The sequence below is a fragment of the Panthera tigris genome, chromosome F3 (genome assembly GCF_018350195.1).
Source record: "Panthera tigris isolate Pti1 chromosome F3, P.tigris_Pti1_mat1.1, whole genome shotgun sequence".
Lineage (NCBI taxonomy): Eukaryota > Metazoa > Chordata > Mammalia > Carnivora > Felidae > Panthera > Panthera tigris.
The window spans coordinates 2,299,964-2,322,844 of NC_056678.1; the positions used below are offsets into that span (position 1 = coordinate 2,299,964).

The 22,881-nt window shown below is 45.4% G+C and overlaps 1 protein-coding gene across 10 annotated transcripts in view; it reads right to left on the minus strand.

The window, feature by feature from the left end:
* The window catches only part of ENAH (ENAH actin regulator), a 137,124-nt gene that overhangs the window by 38,605 nt on the left and 75,638 nt on the right, over positions 1–22,881 (minus strand). For 5 of the 10 annotated variants that reach the window (XM_042975388.1, XM_042975387.1, XM_042975390.1 and 2 more), the window contains exons 3-4: positions 21,365–21,542; positions 3,265–3,321 (exon numbers count right to left, since the gene is read on the minus strand). In XM_042975388.1, coding sequence (XP_042831322.1) covers positions 3,265–3,321; positions 21,365–21,542 — 235 coding nt within the window. The remainder of the gene's footprint in view (positions 1–3,264; positions 3,322–21,364; positions 21,543–22,881) is intronic. The other 5 variants (XM_042975389.1, XM_042975392.1, XM_042975394.1 and 2 more) reach the window with 1 other exon arrangement.

Below are 22,881 nucleotides of genomic sequence, written 5' to 3' on the forward strand. Positions count from 1 at the left end.
TTAAAAACAGACTATCACATTAAGCCATACACTAATGTCTAATACTTTTATGAGGAGAAGATGTCTCATCTCTTTGGCAGAAGGAGGGAGGAAACAGAAGATCAGGGTGGGGGTAAACCTGAGAAAATAGAAACTATTTGGGGGAAGCATTTTTTTATAATCCAAAGTTACATCTTTCCAAAAATATTAAATGTTGAGCATGTAGCTTGGGCAACTCACGAGACCATTATGGTTTAACTCTTTTTTAAAACACTGTTTATTTAAGTGAAAACCTGATGCTGCTCGAATAACTAAACAGCTGGATGCCAGCAGGCCAGAGAGACGAGTCCGGCACACACTTCCACCTCCACGGGTGCGCCAGACTGCTCACACCCAGAGCAAGCATGTGTTACCTCCACCGTCGTGCCAACAGAGGAAATCCACCAACAGAAATCTATTGATACGAGTTTTCACTCAAATATGTAAATTTAAGAAAAAGGTGTCAAAATTTCAACTCAATCCTGATTTTATTAGACAGATTTGAAAAAAGACAAAAACAAAAGTTCGATAGAACTCGAAAAAGCTTGAATGAGAAAAAAGTATTTTTTAAAAGGAATGTACAGAAACCGTTTTGGTTTTTTCCTAAGTTAAAAACTTAGTGAATTTGTTTTAAAAGCAGGTTTTAAGAATGTGGGAAATATTTTCTGGCTGATATCATTAATTATAAAAATAACGTACTACAGTTTACTCGTGCAGCTAAAACAGGAAAACTTCAAGGAAAATCCTTTTAAAATGAGGGGAATTTTGATCCAAGAAAAACTCTAAAGATGATTTTCTACACGGTTCTTTGTGATAACGGGCAGCTGGTCTCTCCATAGACCTCTGCACGGTGGCCGCAGAGGAGAAGCCGTCTCCCTGGCGTCTTCGCGTACTTCTATTTACTTTAGTTGTTTTGTTGGCTTTCTTCCCCATCAGTACTGTCAAGTCATGACAATGACACACTGAAATTCATGTGCATTTAAAAATAATGTAAATATACTGAAAGCGATGGACAGGAGAGTTCTGGGTCAATTATGAACTCCGATATACGAGGTCATGCTTCCTGTCAGCCCTCTGGGTTCTACAACTGGTCAATTACAGCAACATGAGACGGCAACTATGACCAATCACGGCTGCCAGCTGCCATTGTATTTTCTGTAATGTAACAATTATCTTACTTTTCACATGGGTCATAGTCCTAAATGGGTACCTGTGCTCTCAGAGAATGCAAAAAAGGCACTTTCCTACGCAGCGGGTGAATCATGAGCTCTGAGCTCGTGTGCTGGCTGACTGTTCTCCTCCAGGGGAAAGTAAGAGGAGAAACCAGGGAGCCCGCTTCGCTCCCCCTGGAGCGTCATAAAGAACAGCGGCGATCTTCGAGGATTAGTTCCTCTGTTTTATTACCACAGCCAAAGACAAGCGCTGATATTAATTTGTCCTGGCTACAATTCACGTAGCAGAGATGTGACTTAGTTTCTGATAAAGAAAATGTGTCCATGTCGCTGCTATGTTCTCTATAAATGATGGAAATCAGAGTGAAGGGTCCTGGAAATGAGGACTTCATACTGAGTTTTGGCTGAAGCACATCCACCTGCCACCATGTTTTAATTTTCACAAATGTAGTTTTCACACTTAGCCACAGACTATTTAAAAACACAGGACTAAAAGACCAATAGGTGTTATGATACACAATACAATCAAGTGTAAACTTAGCAATGTGGTCATTATATTGTTGTACACAGTTAGATCGATTAAAGGTAATAATGGGGAAAATCTGCTTTTTAACACATTACTTTTACGACTTAAAAATTCATCTTTATTAAGGGCAAATCAATCTTCTCTCTGCAATTGGGTTAATTGTATCTATTATTCTGCATGTGGAACTCAACACGGTAAGTAGCAAAGTACAGAACACCAAGTAGGTTCTCAGAATGAAGTAAAAAAAAAAAAAAGTCCTCTAATAACAGCAATACGAATAATAACTCATGGCTAGTTCAAAAGGTGGCCTAGAAGAACCCCCAGGAGGAGGCAGAGAATCACAGGTGAGATAAACCCCGGGGAAGACGGGGGCTCGCGAGGGGCCACACCCCCCAGGCTCACTGCTGTCTCTGTGTCTCCCCTGAGCAATCCCAGAATGTTAACTTCAGGTGATTAAGAAATACATCCGAGTTTTCATTTTTGGAAATTTCTAACACATGCTTCTTTGCCTCAACCAGCAAGTACATAAATGTGAAAATAATTCTCTTTATAGCTAAAGAAACAATATCAGAAATACTGAAGAATCACATCAAAAACTGAGTCACATGGATAAGTACATACACACAGCTGAACTGTTCATCTAAAATTTGAGCAGTAGGTCACTTTATGATTTTCTCTCTCGTAAGATAATTGGGCCAGTCAGGTATACAGGAGTAAAAAAAGATATATATACAGGAGCCAATAAAAAAGAAGTTCTAAGAATTACAAGTCACTTTTTGAACTTGGGTTTTCAAACCGGAAAGTGTGAGAATCAAATGATACAAACGACTCGGACGAAGGTTTGTGTGTGCGTGTGTGTGCGTCTGGGGGTGTGTGCGCACGCAGCCCTCTGCTCGAGTAAGGGTATGAAGATGCACCTGTCTGACTACCTGTAACCTGGGGCAGCTAAGCGGCACAGCCGGCTGCTGCGTGCGCACGGCACACACGTGCGCACGCGTGTGCACAGGAGCGGAAGAGCGCTCGCCAGGCCCAAACCCACTCCTCGGCAACAGGTGCCTAACCTAGTGCGGGAAGAAGGCCGTCCCTCCCAAGCCAGCCCAGTGAAGCAGCAATAGCTTACGTCTGCCTCACGACATGGGTCACCTCAAACTTCGTTCCTGAGCAAAAGCTCCCTTCAGATAAGGCACATTCCTCAAAACACACTACGGTGGGTGTAATGCTGTCCCTGAAATCGTAAATTAAAAGACTGCTTCAAACAAAAGCGTTAAAAACAGAAACAAACAAAAACCCCTCTCGTTCATGTTGGGAGAACTGAAGAGGAATTCGTTTTAAGACTCTCATTCTAACCAAATCCCCACTAAGAAGCCAACTCAAAAGCTGCCCGGATCACCCACGTGAGCCCCAACAGTATCACAACATGAAACAGTAGCTGCTGTGGATCCCAAACACCACAAACCAGACTATGGCCTACGGAAACAAAAGTTATGGAAATGTGCAAGTAGTATGTACCACAGCTTGAAAAAGTAATGTAAACATAATGTTGCTTACCACAGAAAATACATCGCAAATTAGTGCTGTCCTGGGTAGCAGCAACCTTGCTCTGGGCTGCAACAGACACCTTGGTGTTAGAAGCTTCAAAGGACAACGGGGCCATCTGAAGAACTTCACACAAACTAAAAGGTGCTTTGAAAGGTTCAAAATGTTTTTATACACACTTCCTATCTAGATCCTCATTCTGGAAGCTCTGTAATTTAATAAAAACGTATCTTCTTTAATATAAATTTGAAAAAGAATTTTTATGTGTAATCTTATTTGTGGAAAAACCCTGTAATAAGCCACAGACCAAACGATGCCCTTAGAGCTTGTTTTCCGGGTGACACAATCAGAGAGTGCGATCCATTTACATTTTACGGTTATGTTTTAGAAAGTAAATGGAACGGTTTATGAGGTCAAGACCCAAGGCTGAGTTCGTTCCATGGAATTACTGCTCATTTAGAAGACTTGACGGCTGAGAAACATTCTGGAGAAATGCTCACGATGAACTCAGCGTAAGATGGACTCAGTTCCACTAGTTGAAAAAGACAAAAGACGTTGTAAACAGCCTGGAGAAATTAAAGTGTCTTATTAAAGTCACTGATGTAAATCAGAACATCTTCGTTTGCTCTGCACTTTGAAACGCATCAAAAAACTATTGTTTTCAGAAGCCACATTTTGTTCTTTTTTTTTTCCTCAATGTGTATATATACTTGACAAAATATCATATTAAAAACGTGTGGCCATATCAAACAGTCATTTAATATTTAGGTTATCTACATTAAAATTTACCTTAAGTAATAATGAAATAAATTCTCTTTAAGAGAAAAAACTCAACAAGAAGGTGGTAATTTATGAAAAGGGGAAGAAAGGGTTACATAAAATCAAGGTGATGCTCAAAAGTGGGGTAGAAAAAACAAAATTAGTATTTTTCTTAGGATTACATTAGTGACATCGAAAACTTTACATCAATAATTTTCTATAAAATCCCCAAGAAATTCTTTTCAGCATGGGAAATATTTTCCTTTTCCATTGGTATTAACCCAAATCAACGAACAGATTAAAACATACTGGCTTAAGGAAGACTGCATAAAGGCTAACAAGACGGTATTTTAGATTTCCCCTGAACTGTGCTCTTTAGGTAACACGATTAATACTAAAAAAGTCTCCATAGAATCAGAACAAACCAACTTATATTTAAAGATTGTACATCTGAACATGGTAATAAATCTTATATAATCAGGAGAATTTACCATTTTTAGAAATTAGATTTAATATAATCCAATTAAGTTTAAATCTTGCTTTAAAAACAATACATACAGCAGATATTTGCAAACAGAAACAGAATAAGTAAGATTGATAAAAGGCACCTTTGCCAAGTACCTCCAACAACCCACTCGAGGCCTGTGAGAGCCGCAGGCACAACATTACTGTAATGACAGAAGAGACCACAGGCATGCACATAACACGTCTACCAAGTCAAGCACACCACTGCAGAGGAGAGAAACGATTTAGGAAACTGTCAATAATTCTATTTCAAGTTTAAACTTTAAAAGAACCTGTCTTACCGATGTCTGTAAATGACACTTCTAATAAAGCCTTTATTAAGTAAACATGCCTGATCTTCAGCTTTTATTCTTCAGTTCCTTTAATTCATATTTAAAGGGAAAAAGAGTCAGGAAAATATAAAAACTCACAAGGAAAACCTGAGAAATGATGTCGCCTCTGACAGCAAAGAAACTGCCACATTCCAGTACCGATCATTTCGGCAGAGTCATCTGACAAATTGTCAGAATGCAGGTGAACCGTTAGGACTGCGTGAGACAGAACATTTTCAACCAGAAACGTCTGTGCTTGTCACGGTTTACGCTATCACGCCTCACGCTTGCACTTGGGATCCTCAGGCACCTGCTTTCAGGACCCGTGCTCCCCGCCAGCTCCCGGCTACCTCTCCATCCTACTGCAGTTCCCCTTCCCCTTCCCCGGAGACACTGAATTATTCATTCAGTCACATGCATAGGCCTGCAGGCACTTCCTGCTGAACTCTGATGCTCACTGGGGAGGGGGGGGGGGAGGAGGAGGAGGAGGAGGAGGAGGGAGGAGCGTGGGAAGGAGCACTCACTGTCCGGTGCCGGGAGGCCCGCAGCGGAAGCAGGGTCACGGCTGCCATCAGTACCCCGGGCACCGCGCATGTGCCTCCGCAACAGCGCCTCTCCCCGAGTCGGCCTCGCTGTGAACGGGCTCCGAGCTGGGAGAAGAAAGGACGGGCCCTCCACGAAAGCATCAACTGAGGAGTAGGTTAAGGGGAATCAAGCAAGCAAAACTGAGCATCTCTATTTGACTTCCGGAGAAGAAAACTGACGACATGTATCAGCTACTCTGACCACAGAACAGTCTCGTCGTGGCTGTTTGCTCATTTCTAACGTGGTCTGGAAGGCAGCGATCCCTCAGGCTCGGCCTTTCGCCACTCTCTCCCCGTAGGTGTTTGTACGAGTGGCGCAACGGTGAAGGCCAGGTCAGACAGCAGTAGCGAAAATGAGAGGCGGGTCAAATCGACGGGCATGACTACATTTTCCCGCTAGATGTGATCACTACAGCAGACCCGTAGCATCCCATCCCACGGCCACTTGTAAAGGGGATATTACCCATGTCATCATTTCTTCTGAGGATTAAATGAGATCGTTTGCTTAAAGCCAGTTTTAATTTGATTTACTCTCTGGAAAGCTGATCTGTCGAGTGAGCACACATCACCAGCTTCCAAATGAGCAGTGTTCATGCTTCTGACCATCAATAAGGGCCCCCCGGTATTTCCCTCGTGATTGGAAAGTCCTACTACATACACTGAAAGGGAATGAAGGCAAACGCGTGTGTGTCTGTTCTATGGTGTCCAGAACCGAACGCAGGGAGACACTGCACTGCCTGCGTCAGAAACAACACGAAACAAAAACACGTACCACGGGAATGCCGACTGCTGCAGCCACTACAGAAACAGTATGGAGGGTCCTCAAAAATTAAAAACAGAACTACCCTAACTTCCGGCAATCCCGCTTCCGGGTACATACCCAAAGTAAAGGAAAACATGGTATCCAGGGAATACCCACACTCCTCAGTTTGCTGCAGCATCACTCACAACGGTCGAGACACGGAAACTACCTGAGATGAAAGAACAAAGAAGATGCAGAGTGTGTGTGTGTGTGTGTGTGTGTGTGTGTGTGTGTGTGTAATACTCCATTCCACAACACGATGTGGAACACTACTCAGCCATAAGAGGAAAATCCTGTCATTGGCAACAACATGGATGGACCCTGCGGGCATTATGCTACGTGAAATGAGCCAGGTGGAGAAAGAGACCACGTGGCATCACTTGTACGGTGACTTAAAACAAACAAACACACTTGGGGCGCTTGGGTGGCTCAGGTGGTTGGGCATCTGACTTCAGCTCAGGTCATGTTCTCACAGTTGATGAGTTCGAGCCCCGCGTTGGGCTCTGTGCTGACAGCTCGGAGCCTGGAGTCTGCTTTGGATTCTGGGTCTCCCTCTTTCTCTGCCCCTTCCCCGCTCACACTCTGTCTCTGTCTCAAAAATAAACAAATGTTAAAAAAAAAAAAACAAAAAAACCCCACCAGACTCATAGAAACAGTAGAAAAGTGGTTGCCAGGGCCCGTGGGGGTAAATAGAGAGAGGTTGGTAAAAAGGTACAAACTTTCAGCTGCAAGATGAGTAAAGACCGAGGATCTAACGTAAAACATGGTGACTACAGTTTCATAGCACTGTACTGTATAAACGAAATTTGCCAACTCACCAAAATCATTAAAAAAACAAAAAAAAAAAGAGGTAAGATGATGGATGTGTTAACTAACTAGATGGGAGAAATCCTTTCACAATATATACTGTATCAGATCACCATGACGTACACTTTAAATATCTTACAATTTTATTTTTCAGTAATACCTCAATCAAACTGGATGTATACACGTGTGTGTGTGTGTGTGTGTGTGTGTGTGTGTGTGTGTGTGTGTGTGTGAGACTGCAGGGCTCCGTGCCAGAAGACGTGAGAAAAGAGTAAACTGTGTTCAGAGGGATGGCATTTTTAAAGTGGCACTTTAATACATTTTCAAAAAAATTTTCCTCTTAAAATATGTGGTTTTTAACAAAAGAAAATCTTTACCTATGTCAGGAATTGGAGCACCACGCATCTAAAGCCACACCTGGAACAGCGCCCACAGCCGCACTGCTCTCCCGTCCGTGTGCCGGGTCTCAGGCAACACTGCACATGTGATGGGCTTCCCCTGCCTCTCTTCATCTCTTCGATCTTTCCCCCACTTACGGCCTCAAAGGCATTTTATTTCCTTCTAAGCAAAAACGTGAGTGAGAACAGCTGCTAACAGCTCACAGACTGCCGATCATTTACTAGAGACTGCAACGGCGACAGTCTCCATGTGCTCCCAGCCCAGCACCCGATCCGCCGTGGAGGCTCTGCCTCCGGCCAAAGAAGCCTCAAGAGTCAACCGGAAGTAGTGGCCCGGTCCTGCCACGTGCTAACACTTGTGTAAAGGCAGGAGTGACCCACGTCCCACATCCTCTTCCCTGCAGAGCTGAGCCGTCCAGCAGACCAGCTGACAACCTCCCCCCTGCCTCGGTCACTAAAGGCATTATTATTAAGTATGTGCATAGCCAAGCAGAAGACTGTTGTCAAAAACCCGACCAGCGTTTGCTGGAGTACTGGCTAACTCTTCAGCCCGCACGGTGATCTCAGGTGCGCCAACTAGAAACCTCGGGCCCTCCGCACCCATTCCTTTCTACTACTACTACCAGTTAACCTACTTGCAACCCCGTAATCTCTGGGTCTCCACTGCCACGGGTCATGTTCCATGACCTCTTGTCCACACTGGTGGTTTTCAAAGTGGGACACATTTCTCCAGAATGCTAAACATACACTGGGGTGGGCAAGAGAACGGCATTTCTATTTCTGCTCATTTTTCTCTCATCCTTTTTCTTGCTTTCTTAATGTTTTATCGTGTACTCCGTATGTCCACACCAAAGTACATATACTGAACCACACACACACCCGGAGCAGGGGAGAAGCTCAAAAACGAAGATACCAGCAGCCTGGGCGATGACGACAGCATCACTGGATGAAGCTGCCCATTCTGATCTCGGTACCTCCCCTTCCCCACGGCAGCCGGTGAGACCCTAACAACCGAACCAGACGGAATTGCCTGCCTTAGTAAAATTTCTTCCACTGCTTCTCACTGCTCTTGAGATAAATAGCAAACTCCAGTGCCTTCTCTCCGTGACTCGACCACTGCCCATCTCACCCAGTCCATACTCTGTCTCCCGATGGTCCGGGCACACTGGTCTTTCCATCTTTCAGATGTGCTCCCCCTACGTCCCTCCCTCCACAGGGCCACCTCACACACAGAAGGCCCACACCATTCTTCTCGTGGTGTGGTCGGCGGGAGTATTTCCTTTTGAGCCAACTAGAACTTGTGGGTGGCCAACACTCAACTGGAGTCCCTATCACCCCCAGACAAATAAGAGAACCACCCCCTTCACCAGGAGCGCTTTCCCCTACTTCAACTTTTATCATGTATGTTTTTTTCTGTTAGCCACTTAAAAAATCTGAAAGGAGATAATAAGCATAAATATAAACTTAGATAATTATCAGAATTTCTAAGAAAGATGAAGAATCTATCTAAAGACTTAGGAGAAAGGTTTTAGTAGAATATTGCAATTAGGCAAAGTGGTCCAAACTTACACTTGGATGAGAGAGAGACAGAGAGAATGGACTTGCGACAGCCCACAAAACTGAAGTCGGGTGGGGGTGATGGTAAAGACGTGCAGTTCCGTGGGCAAGGTTCATGGGGGGGGGGGGCGCACTCAGTGACATGAGGATGTCTCAGATCATTTGTATGGAAAGTCACAACTTTGCTCGCTTATCCACACGTAGAGCTGAAAGTCTTGTCACCACGAGAAGTGTTTTCATTTTAAATGTACAATATGGAGACTTTCAAAGACCAAGTCTCTTCCCTACTTTTACAGGAGAAAAAGAACGAAGAGAACCAATAAAAGTACACAGTTTCTAAGCTAATGCTCTTGGATGTGGGGAAAAAATGAAGGCAGGGCAATTCTGGGCAGGAAAACTGAGCTTAGAGACAAAAGAGGATAAATGTCAGAGACTTCACCAATCGGTCACGCATTCACCTCTATGCACAGCTTGGCACGGAAAATTACTGCACAATTCTGCTATAACTCACCAAGTTTTTAAATGCTGGGGTTATAAAAAAAAATCATTCATTCGTTCATTAATTCATTCAGAGAATGCGCTCGCACAGGAATGCTAGGGCGGGGATGGGGGGGTTGGGCGGGGATGGGGGGGTTGGGCAGGGGGAATCTCAAGTAGGCACGCCCAGCACGGAGCCTGATGTGGGGCTCAATCCCACGACCCTGGGGTTGTAACATGAGCCAAAATCAAGCAGCAGACTCTTAACCAGCTGAGCCACCCAGGCACCCCAGAGATTAAGTAATCTCTGCACTCAAAGTGGGGCTCGAACTCACAACCCCGAGATCAAGAGTCGCACATTCCACTCACAGAGCCAGCCAGGTGCCTCTAAAATGTTCAGTTTTTTTAAACTAAAGAATCCGTGGAAGGCTTTTTGCTTTGCTCTGAAACTCTTTATTTTAAAAAACTGCTAAGATCCATGGGGCACCTGGGTGGCTCCATCGGTGAAGCGTCCGACTTCAGCTGAGGTCACGATCTCACAGTTCCTGGGTTCGAGCCCCGGGTCGGGCTCTGTGCGGACGGCTCAGAGCCCGGAGCCTGCTTCCGATTCTGCGTCTCCCTCTCTCTCTGCCCCTCCCCTTCCTGTGCTCTCTCTCTCTCTCAAAAATAAACATTAAAAAATTTTTTAACTGCTAAGATTCAGTCATCACTCTTACTGTACACCAGTCACACAACTTTAAAATGAGGAAGCCAACTGCCGAAGCGTGCCAATCCACGGGCACGGTGAAAAAAGCACACCTGGACACAGGAGACACACTGTTTACTAGGATTTACTTATCACACTGCCAGGCAGGACACATGCTCTTAGAAGACGGCTGAACCTTGAAAACATCACACTAACTTCGGTCCTATCAACACAAGGTCCGCCCCGAGTGCCATCTGCGGAAGAGACCAGAGACCCGCTCCCGGTCACCTTCAGACTGGCAAGTGTGACTCAAGGCTTAAGTGGAGAAGACCGGTGAGCCTGAGGGAGTAAGGAAAAGGAATTCTTCTACGGCAGCACCACGGTAAAGAGCAGAACAGGGTTTGTAAAGGAACCCCGTCCCTGTAAACGTCTCTCTTCCTACACGAATGACACCGTCATAACCAAATACCCCTGAGAATTTCCAGAAAACAGAGGTCATCTGTTTCCCGCGAGAATTTTCTCAGACGTTGCAGAAGCCCACGGAAACAGCAGGCCTACTCACAAGAACTATTCCCGGTTCCTCCGCACGAGAGTACGCTGTTGGCTCACACCACCTGACCCCGCCGCTCTGTCCCACGCGTGGGACTCGGGCTGCCTCGCAGACACTTCTGACCACATCTGTCTTCTCTGCCCAGGTCACAGCCCCTTCGGGTCGACTATTTTAAATTACTCGTTTTTGTTTCTCTCATAGCACGCAACCTAGTACCTTATTAGGAAAACAAATGCTTTTCTTCTTTGACATTACGAGACCACCTGCCTCTTAGGAGTTTTTTATGGATTACCCAAACAATATTCTTTATGGATAAAATACCGATTTCAAAGATACCACTGTTTAATACCATCTTCAAAAAATGGATCAGAATTTTCCTATCTTGCCTACAACATAAAACAGGAATGCCCGAGGTTCACCCACACGCACGGCACCAACGTGCTGGATACAAACACAGACGGACAAGCCCACAGCCCACAGGCCACTGCCACACTTCCAGGCGGATGAGAGCACGGCCGACTCCCAACCATTACATCTGCACAGCAGGCCTGGGGGCCACTGTGGGTTGTGACGGTCTCCCCAGAGAAGTGGATCCTACGGTTCATTTCTTACCATTAATGAACAGAATAGACTCTATTCGATTAAAGCTTCTCTCGGGGCTCCTGGGCGGCTCAGTCAGTTAAGCGTCCGACTTCGGCTCAGGTCATGATCTCACGGTTCACGGTTTTGAGTCCCGTGTCGGGCTCTGCACTGACAGCTCAGAGCCTGGAGCGTGCTTCGGATTCTGTGTCTCCCTCTCTCTGCCCATTCCCCACTCGGTTTCTCTCTCTCAAAAATAAACAAACATAAAAAAAAAAAAAACCTTTATAGCTTCTCTCTACCCCCTACATCCGTGTTTACAGATGGAAAAGTCCTATAAAACAGGTATCTGAATTTCTGACATCTAGCAAATGCTTCTCCAATCTATGGGCAACAAGTAGGACTAAAATCAGGACTTCAAGTGAAGTAATTGTACATAAATTACTATTCTCAGGCCCTGAAACCAGCAAATCATCAAGGATGACATCCTTGGGTCACTGCAGCACAATTAATTAAACTTAGGCTAAACGCAAATACGCTGAGAAATGCGGTCCCCCGCTAGACCTGCATCAGGTAATGCATTATGAGATGCCTAACCGTCTGACTGCCAGAGAAGCAAAGAAACAAGAACGAGACGTAGACAGACTGTCATGTCTGCCTGACAGCCAACTTCAGGCTAAAGTAACCTTCGGTAAGACCAGGACATGTAAGCTAATCAGAAAAGTCCTATCTGTCCCTTTTAGTCATTCGGTCACATCCATCTTGGAGCGGGACAAGGTATCCTGGGCCTACAATGTATGACGAAGGCCATGCTCGTGAACAGCGCAATATTAGAGTCGAGTTGTGGCCAAGCTGTTTGCTTTCCCAAACAGCAAGTGATCAGGAGCTTGTAAGTCTTGAAGTAACCATTTTCAGTTCATTTATTATAAATAATAATCCGCACATTATATGACCATGAAACCATTCATCTATCGTAACATAACCAAGAAGTCACAAACGTACCAGTCAGAAACCAGAAGAACCTGAATTTCTAAGAGGCAGAGCTAGAACAGCAACCACGGATACTCGTGTTGGACAGAAGGTGGTTTCAATCTAATCGCAATTTCCATACGTCAGGCACAAAACAGGGCCACCAGACCTGCATTCTCCCTGTCGTTGACAGATGAGGACGACGGGGGATCAGGACTGGGCTCCGCCCACTTCTCCACGGGTGAAGTCCCGCCCTCACACGCCCAGCCCCCAGTAAGTCACCCTGATGGCAGGAGAAAAGATACAAAACAGAAAAAGAGGGAATAATAACAATAGGAAGAGAGGTTTCTCTGATATAGGCAAAGCAAGGCTTGTATTGAAGACAGAATCCTGCACTAAAGAAATAAAAAATATGCAATAATCAATTCTCATCCCACAGGCAAGACGTTTTCACTAGGCTGCCGGGAAAAGCTAAAGAGACGCTGGAAATTCTTTTCTCAGTCAACAGTCTCCCTGATGACGGGTTAGGACAGTCATTCTCAAAAGTTTTGGTCACGGGGCCCCCAAACTCTCTTAAAAATTACTGAAGCCCCTGAAAAGCATTTGCGTGAGTTACAGTTGCTGTCATTTGCTGTATTAAATAGACAATATTTTTCCACTTTTAACTTCTAGTAATTCACTTTAAAAATAGCAATTAAAAATTATCATTATTATTTTCCAAATAAAAAAATATTAGCTATTAGGACAGCATGCTTTTCTATTTTTACAAATCTCTTTAATGTCTGGTTTAGTAGAACACAGCTGCATTATTTCACTCTCGTTCACATTCGGTGTGTTGTGTGTGGCACACTGTTCCGGCTGAAGTGTAAGGAAAAAGGAGTGCCTTACGGACCCCCTGAAAGGGTCTAGGAGAGGGTCCTCAAGGGTCCTTGGAGCACACTTTTTAGATCCCTGAGTAAGGGCTTTCAATTCAAGATTTCTGATGCTGCAGGTAGTTTAGCCCAAAGAAAAGGAGAATATGGAGAACACTCAGGCAGACCTCAATCCAGGCATCAATCCCTCTCATGACACGACACGACACGACACGACACGACACGACACGACACGACAGGAGTGGTAGCTACAAAGTGAACATTCGAACTTTCCCCCTGGTGACTAAAAAACTAGATACAGAATAATTCCAAGGATTAGTTAGTGTAAATGCTAGAGGGCAGGGTTATCCCAAACAGATGAGAAGGACGTGTGATACATGAGTCATTATCATTTGCATGAATCCAACAGTCACTTTCTTGTCCCAGAACTTCAAGGCAGTCCTTGTGGGTGAACGTGAGATCAGAGAGCAGAGGTGCAAAGGGAGGCCCAGGGTACAGAACGTACCAGAGGCAGCCTTCCGAGAAAATCTGGCTCGGTGTACCCACTGAAAGTGAGGGTACCTACGTACCATGCTGGGAGAGCCGAGACCCACCACCCAAATCACCTTCCAGAAACCCTCAGTTCCCCCATGGAACCCCAGTTGGGAAGGGCAGAGACACGGGCTGGACACTGAGGCTGCGCGACGGGTGGGGCACAGAAACTAGGAGCCTAGCTCTGCAGCCCCTAGCCTGGTCAACAGCTGGAAACCCTTTGTTACGTTAACCAACACCCTCGACCAGACAGATGTTCAGAGTGAGCCTGTCCAAAGAACTATCTTTCACGAGTAATCAAAGATACATAATGGGTCATGTTTTCAATTCAGGTACTGGGATTGTTTCAACTTTTCTTATCAGTATCTTGGCACAATCACAAAAGCACAAAAAGATCCGAAAATTCCTAAATGTCAACAACAGTCCATTAGAACTTCTGATAGGTTTTAGATTAATTATCTCTACCAAGAGCTGGTAAATTTCAGTCCCAAACAAAGCAGCTCAGGATCTGAATAAGTAGGTGTAACAACGTATGGCACACATTGTTCCCACAACTTTCCAAAACACACAACTTCAGCTGTGTCCCAGTGGTCTTCTGGTGACAGCCTGAAAATCACCGCTCTCATCTGACCAGAATTCTCTTCCACAGAAAAGGACATTCGTATGTAACGCACACGCTAACTCTCTTAATAAATCACTGAACTGTGGGCTTAACATTAATGTATTTGTGCTCTAATTTCATTTTAACATCTAATAAAGAAGTTAGTAAGTTTCTTTTCCCTACCGTGAGCTACTTGAAAACAAAGCTGTGCCTGTGTGCTTTTCTTTCTAGAACCCAGACTCAGGTTCATAGAGAAATCAGCTTTATGCTGAACTACATTTTCATTTCCATGTCTTTCTCTCAAACCGGGGACTTTCTTCATCTGACAGTGGGGCCATTTGGTCTGCAAACACGCCGCCCCCCCAGGCTACAGCGGGCGTGGGGCACGGGAAATGACCGGTTGGGATTTTCTCATGCACACACTCACCTAAGGGGACACGGTGCTGGAACGAGGGCTTCCTGCTCAAACTCGCCTGGCCCTCACTGAAATCTCCGGTTTCGGTTTTCCTCTCTTGTCAGGACCCTCGGGCTCCCGCAGCCCCCTTTCCAAACCACCGCCGGTTGCTGGGGTCTGGCTTCATCCACAGGATCCACGTGCTCCCAGCCTCCCGCTGAGCGGCATCACGAGGTTCTCAAAGCGATCACACCTACCTTCTGCCCCAGGATAACCCGATCGTTGGCTCCTTCCCTGCCGGGCGGCCTCCCCGCCCCGGCACTTACACCGTTACACTGCACGCACTTTTCACACTCAGCTCACAACGCCACCTCAGCAGGAACGCACGCCCAGCTGCTCCGGCGAAAAGCAGCCTCGCTCCCCTTCGCGTGGAACGTCTTTCGGATTATAGCTGTGTCTTACCCTACGAGACCAGAAGAAGCCTGGAGGAGATCTGAGTCTGATTACTACCCCTGGCGTTTAGATGCACTCATATGATGGATGAATTCGCTAATTTCCTGTGAGAAATAAAAGCAACGAGGCAGGTCTTCACCGGGGGGTAAAGCCAAGGAAGAAGCTGGAGAAAATTTCAAAGTCTCTCTACCACTTTTTAGTCCTCGAAGGTAATCCACACAGCAGAATTTTCTAGGAATTTATAAATATCAGCGTTCAGAAGTAACATTTTATAGCTCACTACTGCTAGCGCCTTCATCTCCTGTAATTCCCATAACGATATCCTAACACATTCCCACAAGGGAAACCACTTTGGAGAAGGTGCCCGCCAGAGGAGGAGACAGCTTGGGCTCCAATTGTAAGTGCTTTCCACCGAATCACAATAAAAGACCGAATCACAATAAAAGACGGTGACATTTTACTGAAAGACATAAAACAAGAAAACAAATGAAAGTTCCTTTCTTTCCTATTTTCTCACCCTAAAGTGACTTCCCTCAAAAGCCTCTTAAATGCACTTTGAAGATGCCATTTGAGAAGCAGAGCAGTGGCCTGAGGGCCAGAGGACCCAACCCCAGGCTGGCCTCCCTGTGGGTCCTCCTCTGGGTGTGTCCGTCAGGTTATGTGGGGCCTGAGGGAACCCATGTCTCCCCTGCCAATATTTGTGACTAGAAGCCGGGGTCCCAGTTCCTGCAGGTCAACCTCACCTTACTGTGAAGACTGACTTCATAAGCAGAAGAGGGAAGGGCAAAAGTGAAGCAGCAGGTGACGGTGACGCCACCTCCAAAAAGACAGTCCCACCGACCCGACCCCAAACCTGAGGAGCAGCTAATGCTTCCTGTTTCTAAAGGTTATCGGTGCGAAAAGAAAAGATAGGACGAAACAGGCAGAGAGGGAGAGATTAGGGCCTGAGGTCCCGGGGGGGGAGGTGGGGGGCAGAACACGTATTCTGGAACGATGCTGGGAGCGCTGACCTGGCTGACCTGGCCTAAGGTCCCTCTAAAGAATGTAACAGACCCCACCTGCGCCCCCTCAGGTCCCCCTAGGAATCTGACTGAAGACCTGGCTGAAAATAAGGAGTGGCATAAAACCTGCGCCACACCAGGGACCACGTGGCCACAGACGGTTGCTGAGCAGGACTGGACGACCCAGCCCCTGTGGCTGGCCAGCAGTGAGGGATGAGGGGAGAGGGATGGGAGCCACCAGAACCTTACAGAACAAGGACCCCTGCCTACTGTCGCGGGCATTCGCTCTCGCGTGTCCCCTCTCTGTAACAAGAGCTTCCGTACTCCGCCTTCCTCATCTTCTACTCGAATCAACTTCTGCCTGCTGCTCATTTTACTGTGCCCACACCTTCCTTGTTCGACGCGGCGAGACAACGAACCTCAGTATGAGGCATTAGTTCTGCGACAATAGTGACAAGCTTAAGTGACCGAACAAACTAAGTGGAAACTACCGCCCAAGGTCACGTGTCGGATCCTCCCAGGGTCCGATCCTGTACGGCTTTCTGGGGGCACTGAAGTGCTCCCAACGCAGGTGTCCAAACCGAATCTGTGCCTCCCCACCCCCGTCCCCGTCCGCTTAAGGCCACGTTCACCACGGCCCCTGCCGGACACATGTGGCACCACCTGACCACGGCATAGCCTCGTCCCGGCCCGCCCGGCACACCACTGGACAACTGTAAGAGAGTCAGGGCACAGGGCCACGTCGTGGCTGTGGCCCGAGGCCAGTCCCCGGACTTGTGCAGGCTGTGCCCCCACCTCTCACAGGAGGTCACGGCCGACTGTGGGCCATTACAAAGACCACGAGTGACGCATGCGCCCAATCAGGAGCCGGCGGGCAGCAGGCACCTGATGAACACGTCGTTCCCGCCTCAGCCCTGCTTTAAGGACAAAATGCCGACGGATGGGCATGGAAGGTCATAGTGTCACCTGTGCTCCACTCTGCTCGCTTTTTGCTGGGGCTGTTTCACTTCCGGGGCGGCATCACAGGGGCACCAACCTCCTGCCGGGCAGCCCTTCCCGTCCTAAAGCACCCACCTGGTCACAGGAGCACTCACTCAGTGTCCCCCAGCCCGGCACCGAGTCGCAGGCCCTCCCAGCCTCCCGACTTCTCCCTCGGGGTCCCCTCCTCCATAACCCCTTGCGTCCAGGCCACCACACGTCTCTCTGTTGTTTCCCAATCTCCCCAAGTTCCAATGCCCCCAACCCCATCTAGAATGTTCTACCACTCATGAGGACTACTCATTCTTCAAAACATAACTCAAGTGTCATCTTCCTTTAAATCCCCCCTTTGACCCTGGAACCTTCTCAGGCATTCCAAAGGCCTTTCTGCATACTTCACTCACAGCACTTCCACACCGTGTGCCAACGAGCCGCTCTTGTTTCCAGCAGCTCCAGCCAGACTGGAAGCCCAGGCCGGGGACAGGCTTCTCTGGCGAGAACATTCCCAGTGCCTGGCACAGACCCTGCGCTCAAAACGTACAGGACAGCTTCTGCAACATGACCTCAGTATTGTCCTGTGGATACTGCCATCTTCAGGACTGAAAACTTCAGGACTGAAAGTGTCGCTAGTAACTTAAGATATTTCTAGAAACTTTTTGAGATTTTTAAAATCCAATTAATTCTAAAGCATATCTCAAAAATATTAAAAAATGCTGAGATAAAATTCATATAAATGCTCCCATTGAAAGATACATCAGACCAAGTTTCGAGCAAAAAAAAAAAATAATTAATGGAATCTCTCTATATTAAATGTTTTAAAAAATAAAAAAAAAATTTTTAAACATGAGGATCTCTTTGACTGTGGTCCCATCTTCAATAGCTATAAAATAATATCTATCAAAAACAGTCTTAGTTAATGGTAAGGTATTTGAAGGTGTTCCTTCTACAAAGGTATGCTTAATCTTGGTTGAAAAGAACAAAAGCAGAACATACTTGCTGGTTTCAGTCTGATTTTCCTTTTAAACAAGTGAGTTTAAAAGATTATTTCCTATTTTCAAATGACCTGAACCTTTCTCAAAAACAGATTGTGCAAATTTACCTCCACTAATCATCACAAGGACTAACTGTGTATTTTATGTAATCCACAACTATTGTCTGCAAAACTGTTATAAATGTACTTGACAAATAACACAGAAATGAAAAATAATCAGTCTGGATAACACATTTTGAATGTAACTCTTTAAAATCAAGTCTACGTCCGTTAGAGAAAGGAGACCGAGAAACTGTAGCATTTGGTATAAAAGAATGAAGCCTAATTCAATTCTTTCTCAGGAATGTTAGAACATGTGATTTGTGTTTTTTAAATTCCAAATATAACTGGCTGTATTTAGCACCTCCTGTACTTTCCAGTATATTAGATAATTGCACAGCAAGTTAAAAACAAAATAAAGGAAAACATTCCTGCCACCCTCCCTTTTCATAAAAGAGATGGAAATATCACACACACACACACCCCACACAGAGTACCTTATAAAGGTCAGTATGAATAGCCCCAAAGAAAGCTGTTTTTTAATTAAAAAAAATTTTTTTTGAGGGTTTAGAGGACTCGGGGGCAAGGGAGAGAGAAAGGAAAACCGGGCTATTGCGGGTTTTGGCAGAACGGACGGGTTAGTGACCGCTGCCCCCGCTTGGTGCCTCGGCGGCCAGGGGCCCCGACCCCCACGTAGGTCAGAGCGGCTTCACGGTCTCGTGTGTGTGTGCACTGGGTTTCTGAAGAAGACGTTGTCTGAACAAAGGTGTGTATGACTTTAACAAGCCTAAAATTTACTCAGAAGGATAAACCGGTATTCAGTGGCTAATACTGACACTAACAGCTAAACAGCAAACAAAGAAACAGAAGTATTCAATATAGAAAAATGGTTTTAAAAAGTGCTAACCATGAAGAAGCAGGAAGACGGGGATCTGCAGTTGCTTTACCTTTAGGAATGTTTATTTCTGTTGCTTCTGATCAGAGATTTCTTGGGTATATTGTTTGTGTAGGGAGGGGACACACAAGTTAAGCTTTTTCGACTTGGTTTTGGCAGGAAGACAATGGATGGTTTCAGCAAGGAACTGGCTGTGGACCCAGAGCAAACAGCTGTGGAAGGCAAGGCATGCTCCAGATGAGAGGGGACATTACTGGGGGTGTTTGCTTAGGTGACTGGGAGGGGCCCCCTGAATAATACTGGGGTGATACGTCCGGATCCCAGTTTGGAGATCCACGGAAAAAATTTTACCCTTCTGCTTCCTAGCATCTGAATCCTCCTGTGCCTCCATTTCCAAGCCAATTAATTAATGCCATCAAAGATCAGAAATTACCGTTTGTCTATAGTAATTTATGAAAAAAGCCATTTTCTAAAAAGATCAGACTATAAAGAACATGATCCATCTCACATGCTTTGTTTTCTCTAATGAAACTGCCATCAAACCAAGGGCCTCTGTGCCTTGACAGGGGCCACGATGCAGGGAGACAGTTAAGACGGGCCAGCCTGTCCTAGCAACCTCTCCGTCGCCTCAGCCCACGGCAGTACAGGCTCAGGCTGCGACACAGAAGAGAACAAAACTTCAAGACCAACTGAGAAGACTCTGCTAAATGTTTCGGCCTTACCAAGATGTTTGTAGCTAGTGAGATGATGGGCGATCTTCGGAAATTACAAGAAAATGTAATCGAGTCTCTCTACATTAAGACTCATTAATTTCAAAAGATCCAGATCAGAAGAAAAAACATTAATTAGCATTTGCCTTTTGAAAGCCAACTATCAGATTACATGCTGATAAAAACAATCCTTTCCATTTAATTAAAAAAACCTGGATGACAAGATAAAAAACAATCATTTTAACCACTTCGATAGCATTCAGTTCCTAATGTAAGTCCACCGACACTCTTCTGAAGGTTGAGAAATAAAAATACTGCTCGTCTGTTTTAAACGCAGCGAAGCCGAATGTCACTGTCTACATACCCCCTCCACACTCTGGTCCTTGGATTATGTGTTATGCGGCTGGCCTCTTCATGGGATGTGAAGGGTCACAACTCTGGTTTCTTCTCTAGGGTGAGACCATGACGAGAGAGGAGCAGCACTGTGCCCGCGACAGCGCCCACAAGGGACCCCCACCGGCGGCACTTCGACCATCCACACCCATGACTGTACACACCGGCAAGCGATCCCATGCTATCTTCTGCACTTAGTGACAAATCAGAAGCTCCAGAGGCCTATTTTCTCAGATCGACAGGATGTAAGAGCTATGTACAGATTATCTGCAGAAATCTTAATTTCCTCAAAAGATCTAACATAAACCATCTACAGGCATAAGAACGTAGTTTCGGCAAGATTCCAAACTGTCTTCTTGCTCTGAAATTCGTATCTGAAATAGACTAACACATGGGCTAGATGAGGCAGGGTATAAATAAGGTATCTAACATATCTATGATAGGTTTTCAAACTCTGTACCTTCAACAGAATATCCAAAATTAATCTCTCTCTCCTCTTAAAATACACAAATTTTGTTGATAGCACATTCATATCATCAAGATCACTACTAACAACACAACAAAGTCAAGAATAATTGTACTTCTCTTGTTTTACATACTTTCAGAATATAAAACCTATCTCCCCAAAGACATAACCACACATTGGTGTATTTCGTTTTCAATTCTGTGGACCAAAATTAAAACACAGCTTATCTCTGATACCTATACAGTTTTAAATCCCGGGTTTTTACAGTGAATTATCTCTGCAGATCTTTAACCATCATCAAGTGTCAGAGGAAATGCAATTCATGGCTTGCACCACCTGAGGGCACTCCTAAAAACTTTAAACAACTTTCAGAATCCAGTTCTTGCCTACTAGAATGAGGGAAACCCAGTCCTACTTGAGGCTCATGGGCTCAGTAGTGGCTTCAAAAACGTGTTTCAGAAAACACTAGCGTCTTCATACGAGGTGAGATGATAAACACATGTAATTTCTATCCACTGCACATTCTCTGAGCCTCACATCCGTGCAACAAAAGCTGAGGTTCTAGAGAAGAATGAGCATAACTAACTTACAAATGACAGGGTTACAAATTTACTAACTAACCAATCTCATAAGACTATCTTCAGGCTCTACGTTTAGCATCAACAAACAAAAGTTCACCTTTCTGTGGAAAACAACAAAAATTCAAGAATTATTTCAAATCTATTTAACACATACACACACATGGCACCTCGGTTCAAGGAAATGAGTAAGCCTGGACACCGTACCTGTTTCCTGTGAATTCAACACCTCTAAGGCATGCATCATGGCACTTGCGAAGACATTGGCATCCTCCTTGCTGCCAAAGTTGAGGCCATACACCTGTCTGGCGTCTCGCCACTGGTGGAAGGTCTGTGTAGCTTGATTGTACTTCAACCCTTTAGGAATGGCACAATTTATCACGACCTAAAAGACAGTAATTCCTTATAGAGTCAACCCAGTAAGTGGCAATATCAACAAATCCTGATTGGATAGACTCATTCAAAACTGGTCCTGATGGACCTTGGCCAAAACAAAACAAAACAAAACAAAACAAACTGGTTACAACAACTATCAATGGTAAAATCAGCCTGTAAAAATAACAGTCTGACAGAAGTTAGTTGTGTGATGGTTACAAAGGTCTGGCCTTTAAACAGTAAGTCAGCAGGACCAAAGAAAATCCATATCTTCGTTAAATATATTTTTAACATGTTTATTAAAGCACTATAAGGGCGTCTGGGTGGCTCAGTCGTTTGAGCATCCGACTTTGGCTCAGGTCATGATCTCACGGTCTGTAAGTTCTAGCCCCGCATCGGGCTCTGTGCTGACAGCTCGGAACCTGGAGCCTGTTTCAGATTCTGTGTCTCCCTCTCTCTCTGCCCCTCCCCCGCTCGTGCTCTGTCTCTCTCTGTCAAAAATAAATAAACATTAAAAAAAATAAAAAATAAATAAAGCATTATCAATTCAGAAAGCATACAAAACGTAAGCACGTATCTCAGTGAACGTTCCCACGTAGCCAAAATCCTGATGGAGAAATGGGATGTTACCACCAGAAACTTCCTTCCTAAATGCTCCACCTCCCAAAGGCTCTAGCGCAGTTCCACCTCCCAGATCAGGCACGCAGCTTTCTGAACTTCACGGCACATGACTCAAGTACAACTGGGCGTGGGCGTCATCGGTCCGCTGCGAGCGGCTGTGCTTTGTCCTCTCCCGCTGCTGCTGCTCGGTGGCACTCCATCGTACAGACCATGCCTACTGACCCATCCTCCCAATACTGGACATTTGGATTACTTGCAGTTCAGCGCTATTAAAAGCAGTGATGTCACGAACATCCCGCACGTCTTCTGTCTTCCGGTACGTGAGCGCCCACTCTGTCGGGCGTATACCCGGGAGTGGGGTGGTCACGGGCCAAAGATACATTCGGCTTCAGCAAAAAACTCCACATGGCATTCCAAACTGGGTCTGCCACTTTTCACTCCCCTGGCAGCATGCGACAGCTTGCACGAGTGCACAAACAACACCACGTTATTGGAACTGTATTTCTCTGATCACTAATGAGATTTAGTGCTTTTTCATGTTGTAACGGCTATCTGGATACCTTCTTTTATAAACACTGCTTTAATTAAATCTCTTACCCGTTTTTGTACTGAGCCATCCATCTTTTTCTTTATTGATTTGAAAGAGTCCTTTATATATTCTGAACAAGACCCCTGTTACCTGTGTTAGTGACCTGTGCTGCAAATATCTTCTCCCCTAACGGTGTCTT